Here is a 22505-nt window from a genome sequence, read left to right as displayed (position 1 = left end):
AATCCATGTGGTCCATCTGGACCATGGGATACTAACTCTGCACTCATTAAAGAGAAAGAGATTTTGGGGTGATGGAAATATTTTGTAACTACACAGAGGTGGTGTTTGCACAACATTGTGAATGTGCTGAAGACCACCAAATTGTTCACAAAAATGGTTAATTTATGTTATGTGAAATTTATCCTTATAAATTTTTTTTTTTTTGAAGAATGAGTCTTACGTGCTAATACGGAGAGACATACTGTTGAGTGAGGAGAGAAAACACTGTTTTCTGTGACTGTTGGCCGGCAATTGCATTTAAAAGTTCTGGAAATATCTAGAACAGGCTTAATAGCAGTTACTTTTGGAAAGTAGACAGGAGAACAGGGGAATTTGTACTTAGTTTTATATACTTTTGTAATGTATAAAAAATGTTTATACTTTTATAATGTATGAAAATTTAAAGTTAACATAAGTTATTGAGAATTGGTCATGGGGAGGGGGGAATTTGAAGTTGGTCAGGGGTTGAAACTGTTACCAGGTGGGCGATTGAGTCTCTCCAGTGAAAGTGGAAAATGTCTTTCATTTTGAATCTTATTTTTGTGTTTTCCTCTCTTTCTGCTCTTTAATTCCCACCCCGGCTGTAATCAGAACCCAAAACTGAGATCAGTGAGTAACCTGATGACTCACTTTGCTTGTTTTGACCTTTCCGTGCCTGTGGCTAATTGATTCTGAGTGCCGAGGATCTGCAGCATTAGTCTGGTCACTGTTTATAAGGGCCTATTTTCAAGAGATCACAAGGATTTGTGAGATACCATTAGTAAACCACATATTTGGTGCAAGTTCTTTCTTGACCAGCATCAGGGGCTGGTCCAATGATCATGAGCTCACTAATGAGCCCAGGGGCTCTTGGAAGCCTGAGGAACTCATGTTGCTACTTGCAAACAGCTAACTTCCTGCTTCAAGAGGGTTGTGATAATACCTTGAAGCCCCTTGGAGATTTCTTTTTACATTTTTCATTTATTCATTTTCTCTTAAATTATAAAAAATTTATAAAATAGGATAAAAAGTCACCTATCATGTCATCAGGCAAAAACAATAGACTTTTCTGGCATTCCTTTCATATCGTTGCTCGTGTCCTTTTTTTCATAACTAGAAACAGTATTCATATGCTGGTTTTAGTTTTGATTTTAACTTACATAGAAGGGATTTTTAGCTGTTAAAGTGGTCTCGGAATTGTCCAATTGGCTAGATAATGTACATCAAGCAGATGAACTATAACTTATTTAACAATGCCCTTATGTTGAATAGCTCCCTTAAAATTTTCTTTGCTTTCTTAAATTTTATCGTTGAATCTCAAAATATTTGGAAGCTGCCTTGGAATATCTTAGTGACGACAGCTCATATGTCATGTGCAAAATCAGTTCTTCCCCCCAGAAAGTTTATAGGTCAGAGCTGGTGACCAACAAGTATAATAAAATGTGATCATTGCTCTATCAGAGATATGTCCATATTGCTCTGGGAAAGTGGTGAAGGTTTCTTAGAGAAGTTTGAGTTCTATCCTGAGGACACATAGGAGTTAGCCAGCTAGTAAATGAAAGAAAACTTCCCAGGAAAAGAAGAAGGCTTAAAGATAGTACAGAGGGAGGGCAAAGCATGAGGCATTTAGAAAGTGGCAGATTGCCTAGTAGGGCTGGAGAACAGAGGGCTCACAAGTGAGTGGCAGGAGGTGATTTTAGGTATATAGATTGTGGTCAGATGACAAGAGGCCTTCTATGCCAAACTAAGGAGTTGGAACTTCTGAAGGCCATAGATATGTCGCCACAGCCATGTCTTACTAAATTAGAATGTGGTTTTGAGCACAACACCATCTTACTGCTTTGGCAAAGTTCCCAATAAGAGTGTTGAAATGTAGGTTGAAGGCTAAAGATGATACTTAGCTTTCTTCTTGATCATTTGTACTCGTCATGCAAAGGCCCTGTGACAGCATGTTTCAGCCACAAGAGTGGACTTCGGGTAGTCAGACCATCCCAAAGTCTATCAGCGCCTCTTTGGAAAATAAGAAAATACCTTAGGGACAGGCACCATTTGTTGTCAAGATGGTATTTAATATACGTATCAGTTGGTACTTTTCAAATCGACAGAATCCCAACTGAGGTTAATGTAAACGGAAGGGGGAATGTACTGGCCCCTTAATCTAAGAGTGGCTCTTCCTGGCTTCATTCACGGTGGGGTCCAGGGCCTTAAACAGTGTGGGTAAAGCTTGCTCCCTCCCTCCATCGGTCTCTCTCCGTCTGTCCTTCATGCTGCATGTCCTTTTATTCTCCTTGAATACGAAATAGACTTATCCACATGAAAAGAGAGAGCTGCCGCAAGAAATTCCTGCTTATTTTATCTCTTGAGTTCATAATACTTAAGGAGTAAAGACCCTTCCACTCATTCTCCCATGAACCGCTTAGCACATTTCGGAGAATCAGGAGCCCATCCCTGAACCAGGGTGGAGGATGACTCTCACTGGTCAAGTCTGGGGCATCCCACCCAAACTGTGCACCAAGTGGGACACCCAAGGACAGCAGGCTTCTGTTCCTCCATGGAGGAGGAGAGTGGGAGGACTAGCCAGATGTAAAGGACATCCCCTGCTGTTAACCCTTGTTCTTCTGAAGAAGGGGGCTGTCCACTGGAAACAAGTGGATCCTGTGGCTTCTCTGAGAGCTGCCTTTGTGGCTGTTTCTGTGCTGTGTCCAGGTCTTACAGAACGGATACTCCCAGGACATGTGGGAACGCAGCCCCTTTGCCCAATTTCCCTTACACGTAGGTGCCAGAAAATACCCCACTTCCCAAAAGGCCTTGTGGCATTGTCCTCTCTTTCTTGTGAGTATCTGATTTATGTTCTGTCAGTGACAGGAAGCTCCTGTAACGATCCACCCAAGTCCTGCCACAGCCCCCATGATGGTTTGTTTTTCTCATTGTTTAGCGTTCCATCAGCTTCCGCAGCGAGAGCCGTCCTGACATCCTCGCCCCCCGACCCTGGTCCAGAAATGCCACCTCCTCAAGCACGAAGCGGAGAGACAGCAAGCTGTGGAGTGAGACCTTTGATGTGTGCGTCAATCAGATGCTTCCGTCCAAGGAAATCAAACGTCAGGAGGTAGGCTCGGGACCCAGGAGTTGGCCCTGTGTCTGGAACGAAGTGTGCTACAGCTGAGAGCCAAACTGCATCTATACCACAGGCTCCCAGTCAGTTCTTCGTTGCATTTGTAGGAGGACAAACAGGGCTGTCATGCCTTGTAAGGAACTGAGAACCCAGCATCCAGCTGGGTGGGTGGCCCCTGCTTTAAAAAGAAACTAATGTGAAAATCTGAATTTACAAAGAAAATGAATCAGGAAGTGTCTATTTAGCATCTCGGAGCTCACAAAAATAATCACTTGAGTTATATTTTGATAGCAACTTCTAGAATATTTTAAAATAGTTTATGAAACTTTGATTCAGTTTTGTGGAGAACATATCTAGGGAATGCAGCTCATTTCATGACTTGTCAGTTTTCTGTATCAATAGCTCTAAATGACTACGGTCCTATTACCCTTTATAGAAACATGTCAAGTGCCAGGCTGTGCCAAAGCACATCTAGTGCATTATCTAGTGAAACCCTTGGAACATCTATTTTTGTGGAAAACCTGACATTGGCAAAAGGAATACTTGACAAGTTTCTAGGTTTGGGCTCAGCAATTCCTTTCTAGGAATCTGTCTGCCAGACACACTTAACACAGAAGAAAAGATATATATGTAAGCTTATTCATCACACTAATGCTTGTAATAGTGCTGGAAAGAGCCTGAACTTCTATTGCCAGGAACTGGCTAAGTAATGAATATCTATAAGATACACATGGAATACAACGTAGCAATAGCAAGAGGGGCTGATAGGCATGTATGGCTTAAGTGGGTAAGGCAAGGCACAAAATAGAGTATATTATGTCCTTTTACCATCTATGTGAAAGAACAAAGAAAAATGAATATAGGTGTGTGGGTGCATATATTTGTTTGTAGAATCATAACGTATTTCTAGAAGGATTCACAAGGAACTGGTAATTTTGTTGCCTCCTGGGAAGGAACTGGGTGGCTGGATAGAGGTAAGAAAGAAAGTTGTCATCATGTGCCCCTTTGTGCACTATAAATTTTGAACTGTGCTAATGTATTACCTATTTAGAAGAAATAATAAAGCATTTTAAAATAATACGTGCAGGGAAAAAAAAATCTGTGAAGAAATATGGAGAAACCCCAACAATAGTTAACAAGATGGTATTATGGGTACATTAAAATTTTCCACTTTGTGCTTTCTTGTGTTTTTCCAAGTGTTAACTGTATGCATATAACTAGTATGATCTGGCAGTGGGAGGGAAGGAAAGAGGAAGGGACTGGTTCTGTAGATTGGGAGATTACTAAGGTACAGTGAATACAAGTTCACCCATCTAGAAAGTTACAGAGCTGCAGTTTGAACCCAGGTCCTGCCCTACTCCAGAGCCCATGGTCTTCATGGTGACACTGTGCTATCCCACAATAGACATCTGACGGTGGTGTTTCCCAGTATGGGGTTCTATGGTTTTCCTTTCCTGAGGACTACATTTGGTCAGTTGGACCATCAGACCTATTCCAGTAAGCTCTAGTAAAACAGATGTACGAGGAAATCTGAGGAAGGTCTAAGTAAAGTCTAGTCAATGTATTGAGCCAATCCATTTCCTGGTTTTAGTAACGTTCTGTAGTTCTGAAGGTGAGTAGAAGGGGCAGAGGACCTTGCTGTTCTATGTTTACAACTGCTCCTGTGAGTCTGTAATTATTTCGAAATAAAACGTTCAACGGGGCGCCTGGGTGGCTTAGTCATTGGGGTCTGCCTTTGGCTCAGGTCATGATCCCAGGGTCCTGGGATTGAGCCCTGCATCGGGCTCCCTGCTCAGCAGGAAGCCTGCTTCTCCCTCTCCCACTCCCCCTGCTTGTGTTCCCTCTCTCGGTGTCTCTCTCTGTGTCAAATAAAAGAAAAGAACAAATGAATGAATGAATGGTTCAACAAAATAGAACAGCAGGTGGGCATGATGTGGAGGCTTTACTGGGCCTGGGGAGGACTTACCATGCACTGGCCTCCAGCACGGTGTTCTGCCTCCATCTGCATTACCTGAGAGCAAACTCATTGTCTTATACTCCATCCACCCCAGAGATGGAAGGTGCTCTCCGGCCTGCTCACCTCTTCCCTTTGGTCTGAAAGAAACGTAGGAGTCCCCAAACTATCACTCCTATTAAAGGACTAAACATAGAGGCCTTTAACAATGTTTGCCAACAGTTTAGACTCCCGGATGAAAGAGTGAAAGAGTATTCTGCACATCATAGCTCTTAAATTATGATGTCTTAATAGAGCCAAATTAGAAACGGTCCATTTACACACTCTTACACACAGCTGGCACCTATAATTTTATTTATTGTACCGTGTAGGGCTGAGAAGTAATTTAGAATGAATTAACTTCACCAGACATTTAGAGTGATAAAATATTGGATTCTCCCTGCAATAACAGCCTCAAGACAAGTGGCTGATAAGAATAAAGCTTTCTGCTAAGATTCACCTTCTGTTGAGTAGAACAAAGACAAATTGTGATGGCCCAATTCATAATACTGCCACGACCATCACTGAGAACAGACCTGAAATCATTTGTGACGGTTGCTGCCCACATGAGAGACCCAGACTCCAACTGTCATTATTTTGCCTAAAATACTTCCCTCTTGTTTGGCTGCACACAAGTTCTGTAACGTGAAAGATGACTTACTGGGTTGGAAACATATGTGGAACCCCTTTCTCCCGTAAATGGGTGAGTATCTTATACAGAAGTTTTGCAAAATTCTTCCTTTATAGGTTTTAGCTACCTAGACGCATTTGCTGCAGGTTAATTTAACTTTTTAAAGAATCCTTTAAAAATGCTTAAGAAATGAGTAGATCTGGGACTTTGAGCAAAACCAGCACTGTTTGAATTTGGGCTCATAAATGGAGTGTTCAGTGAACGTGTTCTGTCTTTGCTTGCAGGCAATCTTTGAGCTTTCCCAAGGAGAAGAAGACTTGATAGAGGACTTGAAATTGGCAAAAAAGGTGAATTTGAAACCAGTGGTCATTTGGGCCACCTTCTTCTTCCCTTTTTTTTTTTTCTCATGAGTAATTTCACAATTCTAAGATTATGCCTTATGAGCACTCTTTTTATGACTGAGGCAGGTCATCAACAATTGAGAAGAATCTGCACAAACCAAGTAGTGAGGAAATGACTCAAAACAAGAAGGTTCTCAAAAAAACAAAACAAAACAAAAACAAAAAACAGGACCTGGTTGCTGCAGGGCTTCTCCTGTGCATGTCTCTAATGCACCTCAAAGGATACTTGAGTTTAGTCAGAAAGTGTTCATAGATTGCAGCCTGGCTTTCCATATATTTCATTGTCTCTCCTGCGGAGCCTCCTTACCCATGGGAGAGAGCGTGCGGATGTCTGAAACTGGAATGTCTTAGAAATAATGTCTTAGAAATAATGTCACTTGAATCTCCGAAGTAGAGAAAGTGGTTAAGCGAGGCGACTGCTTACTATCATGTGACGTACAGTCTTTTATATAGAACTTGTGTTTTAATCACGCTGTGCTCAGGAAGGGAGAAGAAACCCATGCTTTGTAACCTGTGCTGTCTGGACAATAAACTTTTTCCTCAGAACCTTTCCGTCCCAGTGACCCCACCCCCCACCCCCCAAAGGCTGAAATCCAGACCTCTTCGTCTGATATTCCCAGCCCCCTTTAAAGAATCACAAGGTTTGGGACGCCTGGGTGGCTCAGTCAGTAAGCCTCTGCCTTCAGCTCAGGTCATGATCCCAGAGTTCTGGGATCGAATCCCACTTCGGGCTTCCTGCTCAGCGGGAAGCCTACTTCCCCCTCTCCCACTTCCCCTGCTTATGTTCCCTCTCTGGCTGTCTCTCTTTCTGTCAAATAATTAAATAAAATCTTAAAAAAAAAAAAAAAAGAATTACAAGGTTGGAAAGAGTCCTTAGTCCCTTCTTTCAAGTGTCCTTAGTCCAGATTCCTGCTGATATGAAGTCCGGTCTGTAGCAGTCCCAGGAGATGGCCATCCACACTTTGTTTGGACACAGACAAGAAACTGAGTTTTTAGACAGGGCTGGAGGAGGAGGAAGATGGAGATGACAAAAAGGCATTTAACTCTGTAAGACATTTGCTGTGCATTTGTTCAGCTCCTCCTTCCTGTATCAAGATTCCCCAAAGCTGAGTACCGTAAGGATGTTTTACTGCCATCCTTTTGCTTACGGTGGTTCTGCCTTCTTGGAAACCCTTCCTTTCCTTCAACCATCCCTATCCAGCTGTCCTCCAGGAACTAGCTCAGATCTCAGTTCATTCTGCACCGGTACTTAGGCCTCCTTCTCCATCGCAGGCATGCCAGCCAGACAGCTCTTCTTAAATCTCCCTGGACCGCTACAGCTTTAATTCTCTTACCTCTAAGCAGTTGTAATTGGATCAGTTTTTGCTGCTATATGACATCTTTCGTGTTTTTAGTCTTGAGCCTTTAAAAACACATATTTCTAATTATCCACGTGTTTTCCTTATCTCCCGATTAGCTTTATAAATCTCCGTGGAGGCAGGGACTGTGCCATCTGAGTCTTTGTACTCTATTACAGTGACCCGGGTAGAATTGTGTGTTCTTGTTCAAATATCATTAATAGGGGCACTTGGTGCCTCAGTCGTTCAGCGTCTGCCTTCGGCTCAGGTCATGATCCCAGGGTGCTGGGACCGAGTCCCACATTGAACCCCCTGCTCAGCAGAAGCCTGCTTCTCCCTCTCTCACTGCCCCTGCTTGTGTTCCCTCACTCACTGTCTCTCTGTCTCTGTCAAATAAATAAAATCTTTTTTTAAAATTACTGTTAATAAGAGAGGATAGGGGCGCCTGGGTGGCTCAGTGGGTTAAGCCGCTGCCTTCGGCTCAGGTCATGATCTCGGGATCCTGGGATCGAGTCCCGCATCGGGCTCTCTGCTCAGCGGAGAGCCTGCTTCCCTTCCTCTCTCTCTGCCTGCCTCTCTTGTGATTTCTCTCTGTCAAATAAATAAAATCTTTAAAAAAAAAAAAAGAGGATAAAATTGACAGATTTTGGTCTTTTGGCTTTGGAACAGTCGTAAACGATGCCATCACTTTTCTTTTTCCTTTCTTCCTTTACTTAGTTTAAATATGGACTCATTGAAAAAGAACCTACTAGTAACAAATGCTGTATAAATTTGGAGTTTTTCAAGCTTCAAGATCTCCAATACGTTAAATTTTAAAACGTTAAGTTTTAAAACATTATACAAATCAGATCAGCTCTATACTTAGGATTTGTGCCCTTGCCTAGATGTATGATATACTAGAATAAAAAAGCTTTTTAAAAATCTGCTTTGGTTTATCAACAACCACAAACAGCTCAAGGCAATCCTGCATTCTCATCTGGTCTGGCCACACCCATCTGCTGTCTCTGCAGCATTCTCGAAGATGTTGGGGAAAGCCAAATATTTTGTTATAATGTGGGGCCTCCCAGACACCGACGCCATTTACATGAACACTTGCTTCTACGGATTTTAAATGTTTGCTATCTCTTGCCCTTCTTGTACAGGCCTATCATGACCCCATGCTGAAACTCTCCATAATGACAGAACAAGAGTTGAATCAAATCTTTGGAACACTGGACTCTCTCATTCCTCTTCACGAAGGTATAATTTTGTTCCCAGAATGAGTCATGACTTGTAGCCTTAATTGAGTCGTCCTACAACAAGTCATGATTATGTAATAATGTGATTAACCCAGAATCTACTTCCAGTCTTGTTCATATTTGAATGCCTAACAAAATAAGCATTCTGTTTTTGTTTTTTGTCTTTTTTTTTTTTAAACCAGAGCTTCTTAGTCAACTTCGAGATGCTCGGAAGCCTGACGGTTCCACTGAACATGTCGGTCCCATCCTCGTGGGCTGGGTAAGAAAAGTTCTCCAGTCTTGATTGAGAATAAATTTCAATAACATAGATAGAGTTTCATTTTAGCTAGACTTTTTGTATTGGCAAATGTTGGCTTTACGTCAAAAATGGCAAATTCCTAGCAAAATCAATCATATTTAGGCTGTATCTCTTTAACGCATGGAAATAATTTTTTTTCCTTAGTATAAATTTGCAGCATTTGAAGATAACATGGCCTTTTTGCAATAAAATAAGTAAAGGCACAAATGATTACTAGCTTTACATCAAATAAAGTAAAACTAGTTAATATTCATTTGAGGCCAATTACTAACAATATAATTATTACCGGGGCACCTGGGTGGCTCAGTGGGTTAAAGCCTCTGCTTTCGGCTCAGGTCATGATCCCAGTGTCCTGGGATCGAGCCCCATGTCGGGCTCTCTGCTCCGTGGAGAGCCTGCTTCCTCCTCTCTCTCTGCCTGCCTCTCTGCCTGGTTGTGATTTCTCTCTGTCGAATAAATAAAATATTAAAAAAAAATATATATATATAATTATTACCAATATTCACAGATATATTCTTATCCATATCACCAAAAAAAGGTGCTTTTATTCAGTCTTCAAAAAGCTCTCATGGTAAAACGTAGTTTCACACACAAGGTAATACTAAATGCTGTTAATGTTTAGCATATATCTGATTCTGGGTAACTTCATAGGAAGGCTTGGTACCATGCTGACCTTCATCCCAAATAACCCATTCTCTTTCCTAATTAAACAAAGAAATCAGCTGTGACCTTAGACTAGGGGTTCTAAATTTATGGTCTTGGGGCTGAATTTGTGTTTTGTTGGGTGCGTAATGTGGTTATTCATTCATTTAATGTACTTTTTTTTTAAGATTTTATTTATTTATTTGACAGAGATCACAAGTAGGCAGAGAGGCAGGCAGAGAGAAAAGGAAGCAGGCTGCCCGCTGAGCAAAGAGCCCAATGCGGGGCTCGATCCCAGAACCCTGAGATCATGACCTGAGCCGAAGGCAGAGGCTTTAACCCACTGAGCCACCCAGGCGCCCCCGTTTAATGTATTTTAGACCAGGCATGCATTTCCTATTTTGCTGCAGTCCCCACCATTCCCTATTACTACACTTCTCTTTCCTTTAAGTCCTTGAGTATACCTCCCCAGCTCCGGGTGGTATTCATTTGTTAGGCAGATTACTTTGATGACCTCTTCCAGGTAGGATTAGCTCTCTCATCTCTCTGATCCACACAGTATTCCAGAAAAATAGGCAGGAAATGCCAGAGCAGGCAGCATTAAAGTCATTCCACTGTTTGCGGAATGTTGTGAAGGTCATAAATCCTACTATCACCATGTGAGTTCTCTTGATCCAGTTACATCTGTAGTTATATTTTAACCTTCCTGTGTTTTGATGTTGCTCTCTTATCCTAACTTCTGCTTTTCAATTACAGCCTTGATCAAGAAAGTTTGAGGGTTTCATGACTTAGATAGCTTTAATTTAGAAGTCACTTTTAGCACTGAGGCCGACATACCCCAACGTCATCCAAAAGGCAAGCAATGTTCTAAGATGAATAATTTAGAAAATATGACTTAATATTTCAGGAGAGATCATTTGTCTTATATTTTTGACTTTCATTTTATTATAAGATGTGGTAGATGTTTTAACTTCTTTAACCTTCAAAGAAATTTCTCTAAAGAGAGCCTTCCAACTGGAGAGAGGGAAGGTGTAATGAGAAAAGAGATTCTGCCTTAGTATTTCTTAAACCTCCTGAGGCTGTGGGCTGCTTTAATGGGCGTGGGGGGCCAGAGAGGCCGCACTCCAGAATTAGCACGATGCCTGCAATGTTGTTGACGAGATGGCGATGTAGAACGACATGTTTCCTTAGGCATCGTATACACGTTGTCAGTTCACACCAGACGCAGAAGTGGTGGCATTTGCCTTGTCATTAATTTTTTAATGAAATAAATGTTTGCTGCTTTTATTAGGAAATTGCCTTGATCTGGGGGTGGCTTTACAGGCCTTTTCTGCACATACCCGGAGGAAATGTGACCACTTCCACTGCTATCTGAACCCTTCAGACATCAAATGGGGACTTAAAGCTTGAAGAGCAGCCTAAAATTAAACAACTGGCCCATTGTGACCAGACCTCATGAGAAACGGCCCTTATTTATCAGGCCTGACGAGCTGTTAAATGTTTTCCCACTTTTAACTGCAGATGTGTCCACGCGAGTGGGAACTGTAAACCAAGGGGTACATCTGTTTGAGTTCTGGTCTTTTTAAATGAACAAAATAAACATCTAAGGGGACTTTGAATGAGAAAAGTCAGAGCCCATTCGACCCATGAAAAATTGATTTATTCGCTGTTCCTCCTCCGAAACCCCTCCCAGGAAAAAAAAAGTGGGGGAAAAAAGTTTTTTAAACAAGGAGCCTCCCAAGCAGGACAGGCCTGGCCAGTCCTTTTGACCTTAGAATGAATCAATTCCTTGTACTTTGAAGGCCTGAAGCAGAGTGGTGGTTTCCTCAGGGTGCCTCCCTGGTCACTGAGGATCTGTCTCCCCAACCGGTAGGCCTGATCCCATACGCTTCCCCTGTTGGACAGAAATAACTTCCCAAGTGACTTCTCTTCGTGCTAACGTTTTTTCAGTAATAAATTCATATAATTTAATTTATATAATTTAATAAATTTAAATAATTTACAAGCTCTCCAGGCAGCAAGTTCTCATGTTAATTTGGGTTCTAATTAAATTTCAATTCTATAGAGAGAGGCTGGGTACATGGAAGCAAAAAAAAAAAAATGGATTTGTTCTGTCGCTTTTCACAAGCTTAGGGAGATAGAAAGAATTTCTAAAGAAAGTGGAAGAGTTTCCTTTATAAATTCTTGATGGTCTATTTAAAGAGATGTCAAGGAGTTCAGAGCTTTGGGGGAAGGGTGAGGGAAGAATGTTCGGCTGACTGGTTTTGTCTCTAGCTGAGCAAGTAGTTTTGCTTCTCTAAACCACAATTTCTTCAATAAAAATATCCTAGGGATAAATAATAACAAAATAATTTTTTTTACTAATTATACTTTTGCTTTAATAGCTGTACTTATAGATTCTTACCCAGAAGCCAAGCTCTTACACTTTTTGTCTGCCTTATCTCATTAAAAGATAGGAGGACAGTAGTATATGCATTTTTAAGTGGGGAAATTGAGGCTCAGATGGATCACTTGACTAGTTACTGTCCAGGTTAGACTTTGAGCGTGACTATCCCTGGTTCCAGAGTCTGCCCACTTAACCACTGTGTTATCACCTCTCACATTTTATGTAAGCGAATGTGTGTGTATTTGGGAACAAAGATGTATACATTCTTTCTTCCGTATCATGTTATCGCTTGTGGCCCTTTCTAGCCAGTGGGGTTGAACCAGATAGCCTTTCAGGTCATGCCCAGGAAATGAGCGCCCTGTCAGGTGTAAACAGGACCAGAGCTGGATCGGGTTGCCATGGCAGCAGGGGCGGCAGGATCAGAGAGTGATGGCCCATTGGAGAGTGGGCAGCACTGTGGTCAGAGTTCCTCACTGGTTTGCATCCGATAGTTACTGCTGATTTGTTTCTCCATAATGAAAACATTGGGCATTTCCAGGTCTTTTTAAAAAGTGAGGAAGTGGAAATGAAATTAAGAGGACCTGAAGCTCTTTTTAATTAACTCTGAAAGTCTAAATTACAAGCCACAATACCACATCTAGGGTGTGTGTGTGTGTGTGTGTGTGTGTGTGTGTGTGTGTGTAGCAATTATCATTACTTTCAAATGTAAGGTTAAGGAAAGAATCTCTGCAGCTCTTTTTAACACAAATAAAAGGGTTTTTTTAATGACACGTAAGGAAGGTAGACATTTCCAAAGAATGTTAAACTTGACAGTGAATTTAAACATTACTTCCTTGGTATCTTTTTTTTTTTTAAAAGATTTTATTTATTTATTTGACAGACAGAGATCACAAATAGTCAGAGAGGCAGGCAGAGAGAGAGGAGGAAGTGGGCTCCCCACTGAGCAGAGAACCCAACTCGGGACTCCATCTCAGGACCCTGGGATCACAACCTGAGCCAAAGGCAGAGGCTTTAACTCACTGAGCCACCCAGGTGCCCTCCCCTCTTTTTTTGTTGTTTCAGTTGCTGAGAAAATAATTTCAATAAGAGGTAGAAAAGAAGCACCAGAATATTTATACTTTGACGCATTGTTCAGATGCTGCCACAATTTATTTCTAAGCCAGGTTCCCAGGCCATCAAATGGTACCTAATCTGGACACCTTCAACATCCATGTATTTGTTCAGTCGGAATATAAACTTTGAATGTCTGTGGATGGCAGGCCCAATGCAATGTATTGAGGATGCAGAACTTAGGAAGGAGTGGAAAAGGGAGATGAACTGCCTTCCTATTGGGGACGGCAACTCTTTGTTTGCACAAAGTGACTGATGGGACATGTCAGGGAAATTAGTATTTTGCTGGAAGGAAGATAGTGGAGTTGAAGGATTCCAAAGTCTTGAGGCTTAAATGTTCTTTGCACGGTGTTGTGATGTCAACCATGAGGTATAGACAGGAATCCAGCTTCAAAGATTTTTCTAAACGCTTCCTGCATCTAATTTTTTACTAATTATACTTTCGCTCTCACTTCTTGGCATTCTTTACGGTTGGTGCACCTTGGAATCAGGTCACCTTCAGCTAACAACACAGAGATGCTTGCACCAGGCCACGCAAACGGCTGGGCCACGAGGTCCGACTCCTTGCTTTCTTTTTTTTTTTTTTTAAGATTTTTTTTTTTTTATTTATTTGACAGAGAGAGATCACAAGTAGGCAGAGAGGCAGGCAGAGAGAGTGAGAGGGAAGCAGGCTCCCTGCTGAGCAGAGAGCCCGATGCGGGACTCGATCCCAGGACCCTGAGATCATGACCTGAGCCGAAGGCAGCGGCCCAAACCACTGAGCCACCCAGGCGCCCTCCTTGCTTTCTTTTTATACCACTAAGTCCTCCAGATGAGTTTCTTATGAATAATTTTAAAAGAAGTCCTATTTGTTTGTTTTTCAAGATAGGAAGCTTTCCCCTCACCCGACACCTTTGGAAGTGCAGGAAAATTTTGAGCTGTATGCGTGTGTGGTTTTCCTGTTTCTTTTGTTCCAACTTAGATTGGCAGAAACGCAAACAAATTATGATGGGGTCTCAACAATCAAGAAAGTAAGTGTAGGGGCACCTGGGTGGCTCAGTGGGGTAAGCACCTGCCTTCGGCTCAGGTCATGATCCCAGGGTCCTGGGATTGAGCCCTGACTCAGACTCTCTGCTCAGCGGGGAGCCTGCTTCCCTTCCTCTCTCTCTGCCTTCTTCTCTGCCTACTTTTGATCTCTGTCCAATAAATTAAAAAAATAAAATCTTAAAAAAAATGTAAATGTACAGCTAAGAAAGTAACTTCACGCAAGCAAGCCAAAGCCTAAAAACTGTTCATTGCCTGTGATTTTTGAGGATTATCCTTGTCTGTCTCATCCAGCCATGCAGATAAAGGAATGTTGGCCAAGCCTGGAGACCAGTTAGGTTTTGTTCAGGCTGCACAAGAGATACTCACATGTAGCTTCAGAGCACAGTTAGCTCCACGCTCCAACCATGTTTTGATGTTCCTTTCTTAGCTGCCTTGTCTCAGCTCCTACGACAGCTATTGCAGCAATCAAGTCGCCGCGAAAGCGCTGCTGGACCACAAAAAACAAGACCACCGAGTCCAGGATTTCCTACAGCGATGCTTAGAATCCCCCTTTAGCCGCAAGCTGGATCTCTGGAATTTTCTCGATATTCCAAGGAGCCGTCTAGTGAAGTACCCTCTTCTTCTTCGAGAAATCCTGAGGCACACGCCAAATGATAATCCAGATCAGCAGCACCTGGAAGAAGCTGTAAGTTCACCTGTTTCTTTCTGTCTTTACCTTGTTTCCTCCCTTGCGTCTGGGAAGTTGGGTGTCTGGCAAATGAGGGGTCTCTGGGCACACAGCACTCAGGGGTCTTGGCTTCCATGCTTGGTGCTGCCATCAGTCATGTTTTAATTTTGCAGTTCACTCCTTCTCTCTCTGCCTCACTCCCCCAACCTATAAAATGCAGTGTTTACATGAAATACGCCCTAAGGTCACTTTGATTTCTCAGAGTTCTTGATTCTGTGTAGCTGACTCTGTAATCTGGAATTACAATTCATAATAAACTGTAATCTGTTTGTTCACAGTGGCTGTGAGGGTTAAGATCTCTGGGGATTTTGAATTGAGTATCTTTGTTTAGTTAGCAAATGGGAGTTACCTCTTACCTTAGCCCCTGTGAGCCCATTTGTGACGTCCACACCCATTTCAGAACCAGCTTTCCTCAGCCACTGACTGCAGTGAGGGACCAACCTAGCAAACCTGCTCACCAGAAAATGTTCAAGTATGGAGAGAGAGAGAGATTCTTTCCAACAGCAATAGACGATCAGGAGAAATGGATCTATCTCATGAGAATATTGTGAACAGGGAATGTTCTGTCCAGAGAGCTTGGTTCTGATTGGGGTGCTCTGAGGGACAGACAGAGGCGATGGCAGGCCAGGAGGAGTCAGTGACCTGAACAAAGCTATGGAGGAATGACAGGACAGGAAATGCCTGGGGAATACCCTGGGTCAGTCTGCCCAGGGTTGAGGATATTCTGAGGAAGCAGCAGGAGAGAAGGCAGAGGATGGGGGTTCAGATGTGGTTATAGAGGGTTTTGTTTTGTGTTTTTTTTTTTAATTTTATTTATTTGACAGACAGAGATCACAAGTAGGCAGAGAGGCAGGCAGAGAGAGAGAGGAAGAAGCAGGCTCCCTGCCAAGCAGAGAGCCCAATGCGGGGCTCGATCCCAGGACCCTGGAATCATGACCCGAGCCGAAGGCAGAGGCCTAACCCACTGAGCCACCCAGGGGCCCCAGGGTTTTTTTTTTTTTAATTCAAGAGAGAAGGTGAACGTGCATGCGTGAGAGGGAGAGAGCACAAAGCGGGGTGACAGGCAGAGGGAGAAGCAGACTCCCTGCTGAGCAGGAAGCCTGATACAGGGCTCCATCCTGGGACTTAGGATCATGACCTGAGCCAAAGGCAGACCCTCAATTGATTGAACCATTGCAGATGCCCCTATAGAAAGGGTTTTAAATATCAATTTGAGATGGTTTTCCTTTGTTGTGCTTTGTTCTTTTGTTTGTTGTTTTCTAAGTAACTGGGATTCAGGGTTCAAATCCCAGCTCCGTTGCTGACAAGCTATGAAACCTTGGACACATTACTCTCTTTTGTCTGTAGGACAGAGGACCGAGGGGGAAAGGACTAGGGCCAGGGAGGCAAGTTGAGAGGTTCCTGTAGTGGTCCAAACATGCAGTCATGGAAACTGCTGAGGGAGAAGTCGTGGGGATGGAGGCTTAGAGACCAGTTCAAAGGGCTTGTTCTCTGACTGCATCTGGAACAGAAAGAGGATATGCATAGGTGACTTGAGAATCAGAATCCATGAAACCTGTGAGCAGACTGCCTGCCTCCTCCTAGAGAGGGGCTTAATAATAATTAGTAGTAATCACAACAATGATAATTCTAACATCTGCTGACATTTCTTGAGTATCTAGGAAATCAGCTTTATGTAATCACTTTATAGGTTATGTATCTCATTTAATCCTTATAACAACCTGTGAGATAGCTCTCCTTGTTAGGACATATTCCAGATGAGGCTTGGAGAGCTTCAATAACTTGCCTGAGTCCAGAGCCAGCACGTGATGAGGCTGATGTCAAATTTGTCAGCGTGGACTGCAAATCCTGGGCCTCTTCCACTTCTTTATGACCCTATACCATGGAGCTGAAAGCCTGGCTGCTTCTCTGAGCCCCTCTTGCCTGTGGAATTGCAGAAAGCTGTCCGCCCCCAGACTTAGTGGAGAGGCCTCACGAGTGCAGTGCTGGGCCAGGTGCCACCTTACAGGGATAGAGAAGATGGAGGAAAGATGCTCTTGATTGAATGCAAACACACACAGACCAGGTCCCCAGCCCAGCACAGATAGGGGACCCAGGAACAAGGGATGAGGCCCATCCCACTTCATCAGCTCTGTTTTTAACTACCGGGAAGCATGCGAGAGTGTTGCTTCCTCTCCATATTTCATCCCAGCGAGTGTGTGGTCTGCGGGAATGAAAACAACAGGGAGCCCAAGCTCATCTAAATAATTACTTTTTTGAAGCACATGAGGCTACTCTGAGTTTTATTTTACTGTTAAGATTTCTCCAGTTTAATATGCAGCATGAAAGAATAATGCTCTGTTTCTAAAATCACCCAGTGAGCTGAAGTTTGGATTTAAAAACAGATCAGAAGGTGGTTGTTTGCAATGTGAAAGGATGTACGGGTTTCCCTAGTGCATAAGACGTGATGTGCTTTTGAAAGCTGAACCTGTGCCTCGTCATTCAGGCAGATTTGTGTGTGAAGCGTGGCAGACCTGTGTTTGAAAATGTCTGCAAAGCAGGTCTTCTAAGTGCCCATTTACACAATAGAGGCACAGCAATGTTGGGGTTTTTTCCCCCTTCTTTTCAAAATCCTCTGGGCATTAACCCAGATGAGCAGAAATATTTAGCCCCATATTCTTGGGTACATTGTGAATGTTTGATAAACATAAAACCCATAGTACCAATGTTGCTTGAATTACATGTTCCCTGAATAGATTTTCCACTTGTGAAAAGGGAAAAAAATCAGAGAACCCAAGTAAATTGCTTCTACACCAAGTGTCCAGTCCTATAATTACATCTAAAAAATAAAAAGGTCTTGCTTTTACTGCAATGCATAAACTACCACATCTTTATTAGAATTTCTTAAGAGTGTTTTGGAGAGTTGATAGAAATTTCCCTAAAAGAGAACATTTTTAAATAGAAATTCAGATATTTAGATATTCCAGAGGTCTGGTTGTTTAACATTTTAAATTCTAAGGATTGTTTCAGCCAACAAGTGATCTGGCAGACCATCTCTTCCCCCCACCTGCCACTGTTCCCTAACTCCTTTAAAAAAAAAAAAAAAATCACTGGAATCAATGAGAAGAACAGTCCTGCTGTTCCTGCCATCCTGGCTGCTATTCTCGGTTCGTGTCACAAGCCCACGGATAGACGACATTACCGCACAAGGAACCAGACAGAGCCTCCAGATTCCATTTTGAGGATGATGATTATGGCATGTGTGGGCTTACCCCCTGCTCTGTTATCAGATATTTGTCATCGTCTTGCCTTACTGGTCCTTTCCCTTCAGTTTGAACCCTGATGCAACAATAAATTGAAATTGAACTTTAATACACAACCACCATGACTGTTTGCTACTGCCAATCTGCTATGTACACCTTTATTCCTCCCTGCGATTCTGCACAATAAAGTCATCTCAAGAACCAATGCAGGGGCACCTGGGTGGTTCAGTCAATTGAAGATCTGAGTCTTGGTTTCGGCTCAGACCACAATCTCATGGGTCTTGGGATCAAGCCCTGGTTGGGCTCTGTGCTCAGCGGGGAATCTGCTCGAGATTCTCTCCCTTGCCCTTCCCCCCACTTGCACACACACACACACACACACTCTCTCTCTCTCTATCTCAAATACATAAATCTTTAAAAAAAAAAAAGTACAGAGATTAGATGCTTGTGGTGTAGAGGTAGATGTAACAACAAAACAATATTTTTAATAAATGAAAGCAGACCCAGAAGTGCTATTACAATGTCCACAAAGAATGTGGAATAACACTGATTGTTCCTATTGTTCAGTCTCTCTATTTTTTCAAACACTAAAGAAAGAAGTAGCATCAGACAGTAGTCATAGCTGCCTAAAGTACCACTGTGGGGTTTGAGTTTATTAATCTTCATGTGATATGCCAGCTGTTCAGTCCCTGAGCTAAATTAAGAAGTGAATACATATTTATGTCTATAGTACATCATTTTTCTGGTCTCTTGGATACTTGCAGGAAACTCAGAAAATTGTCTCAAGACCCAGTTAATTCCAGGTAAACCGAGTAAACTCTAAGAAGAGTCACAGCAATTAATGCTAGGACCTTTAAAAGCAAGGAAAAAGTATGAATTCCACTATATATTAAAAACGTAGTAAGGTAAAAGATTAAGGTAGACATAAAAGAATTTATCAGACACTTCCCATGTATTTTAAAGCTTCTTGAGGGCAGGGACCTGTCTCATTTCTTTCAGTGACATCATCTAGTTTGACACTGAACAGACGCTCCATAAGCATTGATTGAATTAACTTGAAGAATGAGTCATAGCGTTAGTATGTTTTGTGAAGTTTCTTTTTCTTTTTCTTTTTTTTGGTGGGGGGTTTTGGGGTTTTTTTTTTTTTGGTTTTTTGAAAGCAAATAATTAGGCTTATCTAAAAACCAAGGGGGGGGGGAAACGAAGAGAAAGTTTGTATATCAAAGTGTTCTATTTATTATTTGTTTTGTGTTAGTAAAACTTGGATTAATTTTGTAGGACTTATATTTAATGTCATGTTGACATTAAAGGCCAAAAAGATTATTTTATGGGACAAAAAGCCTGCGTTTTTTAAAAAGATGTATTTATTATCCAAGTAGTGCTACAGCCCAAATTTGGGAAATAGAGAAAAGAATAAATGAGCTTTGAAACTCATAATAGCTACAAAAGTATATAAATTATGCATCTGTTCATAGGGAACAGTCACCAGACTTCGGCTCAGAGCTATAAGATCTTCTGTCAGACTTACATGGAAATGCCAAAGTTCTAACTGGGTAGAAGTTTTTATCCAGTTGGCTTTGGGCAGAGGTATCATTTCACTAGAATGTGAAAATAATCACTTAATCTTAGAATTCATTGCCAGTTTAACACATTACAAGATCTGGTAAGTTCTCACTGAGTAAAGGCTTCTTTTAAAACTTTGCTTTTCAGAGATTGGTTTGTTTTTCCATTAAGTAAATGTAACCAAGAAGAGGCCTTACTACCCTTACTCATCCCTTAAGTTCTTTCCTGCCAATACCACCTCGAGTCCCAAGCTGCAAGGGTGGTTCAGTATTCACAAATCAATCAACGTGATGCACCACATTAATAAAAAGGGTAAGAACCATATGATCATTTCAATAGATCCAGAGAAAGCATTTAACAAAGTACAATATCCATTCATGATAAAACCCTCAACAAAGTAGGTTTAGAGGGCGCATACCTCAAAATCATAAAGGCCATATATGAAAAACACACAGTGAATGTTATTCTCAGTGGGGAGAAACAGAGTGTTTCCTCTACTGTCAGGAACAAGGCAGGGATGTCCACTGTTAATTACAGAGTACTGGAAGTCCTAGCCATAGCAGTCAGATTACAAAAATAAATAAAAGGCTTTCAGATCAACAAGGAAGAACTCAAACTTTCACTATTTGCAGATGACACAATTCTCTACATAGAAAACCCAAAAGACTCCACCAAAAATTGCTAGAACTGATAAATGAATTCAGTAAATTCTTAGGATACAAAATCAACTTATAGAAATTTGTTGCATTTCTATACACCAACAATGAAGCAGCAGAAAGAGAAATTAACCCATCAATCCCATTTACAATTGCACCAAAAACAATGAGATACCTAGGAAGAAATCTAACCAAAGAGGCTAAAGACCCATATTCTGAAAAGTATGAAACGCTAAAGAAAAAAATTGAAGATGACACAAAGAAATGGATTGGAAGAATAAATATTATTAATTGTCTATACTACCAAAGTAGTGTATACATTTAATGCAATCCCTATCAAAATACCGACAGCATTTTCCACAGAGCTAGAACAAATAATCCCAAAACTTGTATGCAACCACAGAAGACCCCCAAGTAGCCAAAGCAAACTTGAAAAAGAAAAGCAAAGCTGGAGGCATCACAGTCCAGACTTCAAGTTATACTACGAAGCTGTGGGGATCAAGACTACAGAAATGAACCCACAACTCTGTGGTCAATAAACCTTCAACAAAGCAGGACAGAATGTCCAATGGAAAAAAGACAGTCTCTTCAACAAATGGTGTTGGGGGAAACTGGACAGCAACAAACCAAAGAATAAAACTGGATCACTTTCTTATACAATATACAAAAATAAATTGAAAATGGATGAAAGACCTAAATGTGAAACAGGAAATCATCAAGATCCTTGAGGAGAACACTGGCAGTCACCTCTTTGACAATGGCTGTAGCAACTACTTTCTAGATATGTCTTCTGAGGCCAGGGAAACAGAAGCAAAAAATAATTACTGGGACTTCATCAAAATAAAGAACTTCTGTGCAGTTAGGGAAACAATCAACAAAACTGAAAGGCAACCTACAGAATGGGAGAAGATAGTTGCAAATTGCATATCTGAAAAAGGGTTAGTATCAAAACTATATGAAGAACTTATAAAATTCAATGTCCAGAAAATGAATAATCCAATTTAAAAATGGGCAGAAGACATGAATAGACATTTTTCCAAAGAGGACAGCAGACACATGAAAAGATGCTCAACATCACTGATCGTCAGGGAAATACAAATCAAAACAACAATGAGATACCATCCTACTCCTGTCAGAATGCCTAAAATCAACAACACAGGAAACAGTAGGTGTTGGCGAGGATGTGGAAAAAGAAGAACCCTCTTGCACTGTTGGTGGGAATGCAAACTGGTGCAGCCACTCTAGAAAACAGCATGGAGGTTCCTCAAAAAGTTAAAAATAGAACTACCCTACGGTCCAACAATTGCACTACTAGGTATTTACCAAAAGAATACAAAAATGCTAATTTGAAAGGATACATGCACCCTAGTGTTTACAGGAGCAATATCTATAATAGCCAAATTATGGAAACAGCCCAAATCTCCTTTGACTGATGAATGGATAAAGAATATGTGTGTGTAATGGAATATTACTCAGCCACAAAGAATGAAATTTTGCCATTCACGAGGACATGGATGGAGCTAGAGAGTATTATGCTAAGTAAACCAGTCAGAGAAAGACAAATACCATATGATTTCGTTCATATGTGGAATCTAAGAAACAAAACAAACAAGCAAAGGGGGGAAAAAAGAGGGAGATGAGAGAGAGAGAGGCGAACCGAGAAACAGACTCTATACTATAAGAACAAGCTGATAGTTACCAGAGGGGAGGTGGGGGGAGGAGTGAACTAGGGGATGGGGATTAAGGAGGGCACCTGTTGTGATGAGCACTGGGAGTTGTATGGAAGTATTGAATCATTTGTACACCTGAAACTCTTACACTCTACATTCATTAACTGGAATTTAAATAAAAACAAAAAATAATGCTACCACAGGGTGCCTGGGTGGCTCAGTGGGTTAAGCCTCTGCCTTTGGCTCAGGGCATGATCTCAGGGTCCTGGGATCAAGCCCTGCATCAGGCTCTCTGCTCTACAGGGAGCCTGCTTCCTCTCTCTCTCTCTCTCTCTCTGCTTTCCTCTCTGCCTACTTGTGATCTCTCTCTGTCAAATAAATAAAATCTTTAAAAAATAAAATAATGCTACCACAAGAAAGACAGGAAGAAAGGAAAAGCTGGTCTTTTCCTTTTC

At 41.7% G+C, this 22505-nt stretch overlaps 1 protein-coding gene across 6 annotated transcripts in view; it reads left to right on the top strand.

Annotated features, from left to right (window-relative positions):
* ARHGEF3 (Rho guanine nucleotide exchange factor 3) overlaps window positions 1-22505 on the top strand; it is a 320726-nt gene that overhangs the window by 287831 nt on the left and 10390 nt on the right. For all 6 annotated transcript variants that reach the window (XR_006816486.1, XM_045991707.1, XM_045991711.1 and 3 more), the window contains 5 exons: window positions 2954-3124; window positions 6039-6101; window positions 8635-8731; window positions 8913-8989; window positions 14620-14877. Coding sequence is in view for 5 of the 6 variants with exons in the window: in XM_045991707.1 (XP_045847663.1) it covers window positions 2954-3124; window positions 6039-6101; window positions 8635-8731; window positions 8913-8989; window positions 14620-14877 (666 nt within the window). In the remaining variant the exon portion in view is untranslated. The remainder of the gene's footprint in view (window positions 1-2953; window positions 3125-6038; window positions 6102-8634; window positions 8732-8912; window positions 8990-14619; window positions 14878-22505) is intronic.

Source organism: Meles meles, chromosome 20, assembly GCF_922984935.1.
Source record: "Meles meles chromosome 20, mMelMel3.1 paternal haplotype, whole genome shotgun sequence".
Classification (NCBI taxonomy): Eukaryota; Metazoa; Chordata; class Mammalia; order Carnivora; family Mustelidae; genus Meles; species Meles meles.
Note: the sequence above shows the minus strand (reverse complement) of the source record. Positions and strands in the feature narration are given on the sequence as shown.